Source organism: Brassica napus, chromosome C6 (assembly GCF_020379485.1).
Source record: "Brassica napus cultivar Da-Ae chromosome C6, Da-Ae, whole genome shotgun sequence".
Taxonomy (NCBI): domain Eukaryota; kingdom Viridiplantae; phylum Streptophyta; class Magnoliopsida; order Brassicales; family Brassicaceae; genus Brassica; species Brassica napus.
Window position 1 is genome coordinate 906,970 of NC_063449.1, and position 9,021 is coordinate 915,990.

The following is a 9,021-nucleotide window of genomic DNA, read 5'->3' on the forward strand; positions in this document are numbered from 1 at the left end:
ACATACGCCACACTTGTGAGCCATCAGTTCAAACTTGAATGTCTTGGAGACATATTGCAGAGGATAGAGAATACAACTGCAACAATGAAAGACAAATAGCGCAGAGGAGGCGAAGCAATGTGAGACTTCACTGGTACATGGTTCAACAAGAGCAGAAAAGAGATGGAAACTTGCTTCCCAGCAAGTACCTGCTTTCAACATTACTAGCCAAATCACCTCCAAAGTCAAGTTAAATGACAATAACAAAGCGCTGAGTGGGAGGCAACCCACTATTAGGTAATTTTAATTGGTTTTCATTAGTTTAGTAGCTATGCTAGTTTTTGAATTTTTGAAGGTCATAAAAAAAAGGAGATCCGAATAGACGATTGCCATGAGTATTGACCGACGAAACACTGCCGACGTCGATCGACAGAACAAATGAAGATGATTAGGAGAAAGTACAGTAATTGAGGAGGCAAGTGAGAAGGTACATATATACACTGGGATAAGCTTAAAAAAACGAATTGAAGGCAAAATGAAAATAGTAAAAGACCAAAACATGGCAAGTTTTCTTACGTTTGATTTTATATGAGACGGACGAACCTGTTTTATTATGACCATTGCATTTTATCTCGTAGGAGAAAAATCCTTTGATAAATCTGGGACTTGTTTCCATACCTCCATAATCTGATTCATCACCTCTCTTGCAGCTTTCACCTAAACACGTACCAAGAAAATTGAAACTTGTGATGATGCCTAGAAACAAACTACATTCAATTCGAAGATGTTCGAAGACTTGGATTTGTACTCTCCAAAGTCATTTATTTGATTATTTCAACCGTAGCTAACCTTCCCATTTGACGGCTGCTCTCCTCGCCGCCATGCCGACATCCCCTTAAAAGCTTTCCACTTCACCAACTTCTCCAGCCTAGTAAGAAGCACATGCCTTAACCGAACTGGATCCGGATCCTTCGGAGCATCAATCACTGCTGTGAAACACAAAGACGCTCAGATCTGCGCATTAACTTTTTACTCTATAAAAAAAGCGTGTTTGCCAACGACTTCATGAATGAGGAAGAAAAAGGAGGCTTCGTCATCTAGGAAGAGATCACCAACATTGCCACTGCCGCGATGAAATGGTGGTGATACAGCGCCAGATTTCAGATCAGCAAATATAATCAACCATACTGAAGGCTAGATGACTCTCATCACATAATCATTTGTACCAAAAAGGTATGATCCACTAAATAAATAAAAACTATAAAATATCAACTGACACATAATATACAATCAAACGAAAAATGAATGTTAAGTAAAAATGTAATGAATATAAATATTTTGCGCGAAGCGCGGACCAACCCTAGTGATTTTTATAACAATGTAATCCTAACTTTATTAAATTTTAAATTAAAATAAACAGAAATAGTTAAATTAAATAAAAAGAAAAAAAACCTACAAAAAATAGTTAGAGTTTTTGTTCCAAAACAAATGAAGTTAAATATATAAAAATAATAATATTAAAATGTAAACTAATTTTTTTTGTGTTTGGTAATGTTGCAAATAAATTTATTTTATTATGACAAACATTATCATATAAAATTTGAGAATTCGGCCAAAAAAAACACAAACTTTGCACGAATTGCCAAAAAAAATCTGTACTCGAGCTTGGTCAAAAAAAACACTTTACTTTTGTTGACTTTTTAGTTTATTAAGCAACTTAGGATTGACTGGTCATATTAACACACCGTGAACCCACAGTTAAGACACCATTTACTAGACGTTAAATGAAACGACGTCGTTTTCAAATGAGATGAAACGACGTCGTTTTACATGATTTTAAAATAAAAAGAAGTAGATCTTTGGTTTTGAACTCAGGTTGGTTGGGACAAATAGCAAGACATTTTACCACTGGGCTACTGACACTTTCAAAAAGGTTACAAACCCATTTAATTTTATTTGGTACTCATTGAATGTAAAAAAAATCTCTACAAACTTAAAAAGATCTTTAAAATTCCAATTTTTTAAAAAAAGTTCAAGAAAAAGTAATATTAAAATTAAATTATAAATAACTTTTTTTTGTTAAAAATGAAAAAATTCCAAAATAATTTTAAAAATAAAATTCCAGAAAATTTAAAAATTCAAAGAAAATGCAAAAAATTAAAGTTACAATTATCAGCTAAAAATTAAAATCGCATTCATAATGGTTACAATATTTATTTTAAGCATTTTAATTTAATTTTAATATGTGAGTATCTTTTTATGTGTGTATAATTAATTTCAACTTTTAGCAATTGTTTTTTAAAAAATGAAAATTTTGGAAGATTTTTGATTTTTTTAAAGAAAAATTTTAGTTTCGAAATTAATTTTATAAAAAATTTCTATGTTTTTTAATTTTTTTGGAATTTTAAAGATCTTTATAAGTTTTTAGAGATTTTTTTTATATTTAATGAGTACAAAATAAAATCAAATGTGTTAGTAACTCCAGTGTCACTAGCCTAGTGGTAAAATACCTTGTCATTTGATCCAACCAACCTGGGTTCAAAACCAATGATCTACTTATTTTTGTTTTCAAACCATATAAAACGACATCGTTTCATCTCATTTGAAAACGACGTCATTTCACTTAACGCCAACAATAAACGACATAAAATTTTTCTATTAAATTTTATGACGGCGTCCTAAATTGGCAAGTCAACAAAAACATTGTTAATTAATTCTAAAGTCAATAAAAGTTTTGATGTTTTTTTGGTCAGTCCAAAAGTTCACGTTTCTTTTGGCAATTCACGTAAAGGTGAAGTTTTTTTCGGCCGAATTCCCTATAAAATTTGGGGTGGACTTTAGTTATTTAAATTGTAAAGTGTTGGGCTTTGAATAAAATCTATCCGGGCTTTTAGTCGACTAAATAAAAGAATAGCCCTAGAAGCCCTAGGGCATCCTTCTAATTCCCTCTATTTGGCCGAAGATCCACCGCTAGCTGTGAAAGATTGGAGTTGCAGGTATATGAGGTTTTTGATTCTCTTATTGGGTCTATTGATTTATTCGGTCTTAATGAAAGCTTTGCTCGCAGGAATCTGAGAGACCGTGGTCCCTTGAGTGTCCTCCTCCAGTTGCTCCGGGAACCATGTCCTCCAGTACAGGTATATATATATCTCTTCATAACTCCTCTCTATAATACTTCATATCGGATCATTTAGTTGGCATTTGTATTACTTCATATCAGATCATCTTGTTGCCACGTTTTGGGACTGGAACACGTGCTCATGCCCAATTGAGTCTGAGGCCTCTGCTAGAACTCTAATCTCCAACATTGAAAGCGGTTTAGGCCAGGTTCCCCATGGCCATGAGTATCGCATCTGCAGAAATAACAGATTTCTTTGTGGGGATATAACTGCAATTGAAAGGAGCCTTCTCGTAGACCAACGTTTCGATTGTTACTATGCTCCCAGAAGAAATCCGTTTTGCGGTGAACATGCTCATCTTCTGCCTGATCAGAAAAGACTTGCCGCTGAGCTCGGTTTAGAGTCATTGTTGGTACATTATGCTGACGTTCACCGAGATTCCGGACCATGGAATATACTCTTAATTACAGGTGACTGAAAATTTTTGCACCCCTTCTCTATACAACAATGAATCGTGTTTGGTTCATTTTGTGACTTTGCACCTGATGCAGGTGATTCAAGTTTTGCAACTTCAATGGATTATCTTTACTACTCCGGATACACCATTTTCTTAGCGAAGCCAAGTGATGCAGCTGATAGTTTTGAACAGCACTCCAACTATGCATGGGATTGGACACCCTTGCATACTAGTGCAGCTACTCAACCGATTCATGTTCATCCTCCGTCTCCTTAAGCGTCGTTCTCATTGTGCATGTTGATTTATTTAAAAATATTTGATGTAGAATATTTGACTAGCTCTTTGTTTGTCGTATGAATCATGAGTATTTTGGACACCATTGACTCTTGCAACCTGTAGCTCTCTGTTCTCTTAATATGGAATATGCCTAGCCCCAGGCCCAAAATCTCCTAGTCATTTAAAAATAAACAGAGCAAGTAATACTCACCTCTAGAACAACTTGTCGAACACTTTTCTCTCTTATGTATCTTATCTGCCTCCCATGAATGCAAGATATCTCATGAGCTTTTTGGTTGTCTCCGTCTTCCCAGCTCCACTCTCTCCACTAACCAAAATAGACTTGCTCTTTGCCTCATTTATCATCGCCTTGGCATACATGGAAAGCGTTAGCTAATACAGTAATTTTCTATTCGTTGATTAACAACTTGTTACCTATAACTGGTGTCTGCAACCGGCAAACAGATGTGGGCTTAGCTCTCCAAACGCAGCTCCTTTATACTGCTCCATCATATGGACGCTATACAAATGTGGAGGTCTTTGGAATGGATTCACAGCAATCAAGATGTTTCCATTTTAAGTCTGCCTTAGTCAAAAAGATTGCAGTTAGATAATCTCTAAAGGTTTGATCAATGGAATGTTTTAAGATTACTGACATATATCTCATTTAGTGATAACCAGCAAGCAAGATTGTGGAGGACCTCTGGCTGATGGAGGTAAGCCAGTTTAGTCATGTCATCAACTCCTGCAGGTGGCGCCTCTGTATTCTTTGGATAGAGGCTAGAGATACTAGCAACAATCTGTAAATACCAAATTTATACTTTAGCTTTCTTCTAAGATTAATGGACCAGTAACAAAGTGGTTTTATAAGAAAATGAGAACTATCTTCTTACTGTTTTCCCATCTGCAGTGAGTATTGTTGCATTAGTGCCTTTGATTTCTGTCACTTCTCGATTAGTCCATGCAAGTTATGGATCCTTGACCCAGACATGTGACCCGAGTGTGATGTTTACAGGATTCCAGGTATGTAGCATAAGGCTTACCATAACGCAAGCTTCTGTAAGCTCTTATGGTTGAGTATCTGCGGCAGTTGAAGAACAGAGAGATCAAATCAAATCTCCTGAGTCATTTTCTTGAAAACCATGCTTGAGCATTTGATATGAAACTGTTTGGTGTAAGGTCACTACTCTTTCATATAATCTTTCTCCGTTTTCAAAGCTTTTAACTTTTGAACATGAATGGGTCCTCTGGTAGGTTTAACTAAATGTGAAATTTCTACTTTTAGAACAATAAAGTAGTTTGCTTTATATTTTGATATTGCAATTGCACCAACTTTTTCTCTTGATCGGCCATGACCATGTACTGTTTCGCTGTGAAAGTGAATTAATGTCTTTTTTTTTTTCTCTCATCAAAAAGACATCAAAATTCACGTTTGGTTCCAATGATCTCTTGCAGAGCCAACTACTCATGAGGCGTATTGTGGGGTGCTTAGACTTGAAGTCATCACCTTAAAAGTGTTAACTTGTCCCATCTTGTTGAAAATTTTATTACTTTCTTGTTTTTATTTTATAATGTGTGTGTGTGTGAAGGCGGAAAATGGCTGGTGGAGCATCTCCGGAGGTGGCGGCTGAAGGCGGTGGTGGTTGAAGCTCCTTTTGGTTTAACTTTTCTAACTAGACTTGGTTTCATTTTTCTTTTATCTTTTTAATTTATTTACTAGGTGATTTTTTCGTGCTCATGCACGGATATAAATATTTATAAAGCAAATATACTATAATAATAGATTGCTATATACTTTAATTTTAAACTAGATATTAATCCGCACATCTGTGCGGATATATTTATATTTTTAATTAACATTCAAAATATAAAATATGTTATAAAAATATATATTTAATATCAATTATATGTATATAATTTTTATTTTGAAAATTTATATTTGTTGAAATTTGTTTGATGATATTGTACAAATCATATATTAATAAATTATTTTTTTATTTATTTAAAATGCAACATCAATATTAATAGTTTAATTTTAAACATTAGTTTTATATGAATTAATAAAATAAAAATTATTAGCTTCTTTGTTTAGAAATTTTTATTCTCGAAATGTTTTTATGTGACTAAATTAAATTATTTTTGCAATATTTTTGCAATATTATTTTATTTAGTATATTATATTTCAGTTTAATGTTTTTATTTTTACTAAAAATATCAAACATAAAATGTTACAACCAATAAAATATTATTTATTTCGTTTTATCTAAAAATTTAATTTGATAATTTAAAAAGAATTTTGTTATAATATTTAATTTCAAAAATAATTACTGAAATATATAAAATATGGTTGATATTAAATATGATAAACAGTCAAATGATAATTACGTAATGACAATATATTTATCTTTTCTTAGGAATGTTATTGTTCAGATGTATATTGTTTTTCTTAGGAGAATATCATATATGAGTAATTTTAGGATATTTAGTTAAATTTCTAATGAATGGTCTAACAAATACTTGTGTATGTAGATAAAAATAGGACTCTATTTTAATAGGTTGGATATTATTGTTATAGATTCATGTGTTATTTAGTTTTGGCATTAGTGTGTCATGTTCAATGTGTTTAGCCTCCATTTATAAACTATGAGATTGTGGTTTTTTTTTTTATGGGGGATTTTCCAAAAATGACTCAAAACTTGATTTTGAATATAAAAGTGTACCCCCAAATTCAATCAAATGCAAAAGTAACCCAAAAGCCTAGTGAAATTATAACAGTCCCCTTCTGAACAAACAAAAAACATATATTCAATTTTACCACTATAACCCTCCGTTAGAGAAGACTTCTTTGTTATCTATGATGACTTCTTTGTAAGTCTTCTCGTTCAGTAGATCTTAACAATAATTTTATAAAAAATATTTTGTTGGGTAAAAAATTGAAATCATGTAATAATAATGATGTAAATTTAGTTCATCTGAAATTGAATTATTTTCAACGTAGATGAGTGAATATACATTGGCTCATGAGTCATTGGTTTAGGGTTTGGTAACATATGTTATAGTATTATATGTATCTTTAGGATTAGATTCTGAAATCTTACCTTCATTTTTTTTCGTTTTCAGATTGACCCATATATTTTTAGTAATTATATAATAACTTGATTTAAACGCTTTCTAAGTTTTTTTTTAAGTTTAAGAAAGTATTTTTTTTTGCATAGTTAATTGATTTTAGGATTGGAAGACCCACAGAAGACTTAAAAAGAAGTCTTCAGACACATCTCACCTAAATTTTAGTAGAATTTATGGTTCCCGCCTAAATTTTGGAATAATTTAGGTTTCCCGCCTAAATCAAAAATTTCCATAAGTCTTCCATAAGTCTTCCAGGAGTCTTCCATAAGTATTTCAGAGAAAGTCTTCTCATGGATTAGATCTTAAAAATAGTTTAAAATTTTTATAAAAAATATTTTCATGGTTCAAATTTGAAATCATGTAATAATAAATATTTTTCAATGATGTAAATTTTGTTTATCTGAAATTGAATTATATTCAACATAGATGAGTGAATGTAGATTAGTTCATGAGTTATTAGTTTAGGGTTTGATAACATATGTTATAGTATTGTTGGTATCTTTAGGGTTAGATTTGAAATCGTATATTCATTTTTTTCCTTTTTTTAAATTGACATATATATGTTTAGTAACTATCTAATAATTTGATTTAAAACAGTTTCTAAGTTTTTTAAAGTTTATAAAGGTTTTTTTTGCATAGTTAACAATAATATAAAGTGATGTTATTAAATCAAATTTTTGGAATAACAAAAACCTATAAAATCTCAAAATAAATTAAAAGCACAAGAATGTTAAACCGAACCCAAATTTACATATTTTATTAATACAAGTAAATGAAATTATTGATATATGTATAATTGTATTGTGAACTACACTACAAGAAAACATATTTTTTACTAGGGCAGTATTCGTTGTAAATTCGTCGTGAACCGGGTGTTACGACGAATTAACGTCGAAAGACGTTTCGTTGTTAAACGTCCGTCGTAACGGAGGTTTCGTCGTAAACGACTCGTTACATTTACGACGAAATATATTCCTTGTAAAGCGCAGGGAAAGGATTCGTCGTAAAAGCCACGTAAATATTCGTCGTAAAGCCCACGTAATTATTTCGATGTAAAGCACACGTAAATACTTTCGTTGTAAATCACTCGTAAACATTTCGATGTAAAAGCCTCGTAAATATTTCGATGTTAATCACTCGTAAACATTCGATGTAAACTCCATGTAATGTTTACGAGGAGTTTACATCGTTTCTTATTATATTATTATTAATTAGTGTATAATAGATTTTAATTTATATTTAATATTCAGAATTTAAAATAATTTAAATTTTAAAACGAAATATGAAATTGGAAAACATATTTTAAAAAGTCTTACAATAATATTTAAATTCATAATACAAACAGAAAAATAAAAAAAACTACATATTCTCGAAGTAGTTGGTGGGGTTGCTCGGCTGTTGACGGGTTGGATCGAACTCTTGGGGATCTCGTGGTGGCATTCCAAGAGCGGCTCGTCTCTCACTCAACATTCTCTGCATAACCGGGTTTCCCACGGCCATCACGTCTAGCAAATCCTCAAGAGAGTCTAAACGAACCTGCTGGCTATCCATTCGAGCCTTCATCTGAGCAGTCTCTTCATCTCGTCTCGAAGTGTATGACGAAGTTGCCCTTGCAACTTCGTTAACAGAGCCTATACCGACTATCCGTCCCTTCTTTTTAGGAGCCACCTATAAAATCAAAACATATATTAATATAGTTAATTATGTTAAAATATTTAAAATAATGTAAACAAAAATTTTAAGTTACCTCTTCGAAGATTCTGTCGACCTCTTCGGTGGACAATGTGACTGGTAATCCATCGGGAGACTCCTGGGTTAGTTGCGTCTCCCGTTCTTCAATCCGACCAGCCACTGTTCGGAAGAGTTTCTCAGATGCAGGATCCACAAAAACTCCGTCGTATGTGGCGTGAGTCATCTTGAATAGGTCAGACAGAGAAGGTAAGACTCCCGTCTTCTCGAACTACAAAAAAAAATTAAATTAAATATTATAAATTATATTAATTGAATATTTTAAAATATATATTTAAAACAAAACTTACAGCTTCTAGACGGACTCCTGCATGA

At 32.3% G+C, this 9,021-nt stretch overlaps 1 protein-coding gene and 1 long non-coding RNA gene across 3 annotated transcripts; one reads left to right on the forward strand and one right to left on the reverse strand.

Annotated features, from left to right (window-relative positions):
* The first annotated feature begins 2,851 nt into the window (after positions 1-2,851).
* BNACNNG50190D lies at positions 2,852-3,934 on the forward strand. The gene is made up of 4 exons (XM_013863967.3): positions 2,852-2,975; positions 3,047-3,116; positions 3,200-3,568; positions 3,650-3,934. Exons 2-4 carry the CDS (start codon positions 3,101-3,103, stop codon positions 3,829-3,831), a joined length of 567 nt encoding a protein of 188 aa, XP_013719421.1. The 5' UTR covers positions 2,852-2,975; positions 3,047-3,100; the 3' UTR covers positions 3,832-3,934.
* Positions 3,935-3,972: 38 nt separating this feature from the next.
* Positions 3,973-5,581, reverse strand: LOC125589054. Of its 2 annotated transcripts, XR_007325246.1 has the most exons (4): positions 4,725-5,581; positions 4,488-4,631; positions 4,267-4,413; positions 3,973-4,200 (listed from the first exon to the last, which is right to left on the reverse strand). It is a non-coding gene; the product is annotated as an uncharacterized LOC125589054 (long non-coding RNA). The 2 variants fall into 2 exon arrangements; XR_007325245.1 differs by having other exon boundaries at positions 3,973-4,413; positions 4,725-5,177.
* Positions 5,582-9,021: the final 3,440 nt, after the last annotated feature.

Bases quoted from the DNA above. Each gene is read 5' to 3' on its own strand.
- BNACNNG50190D (XM_013863967.3), top strand. The intron at 3,569-3,649 runs GTGACTGAAAAT...CACCTGATGCAG, and splicing joins GAATATACTCTTAATTACAG to GTGATTCAAGTTTTGCAACT.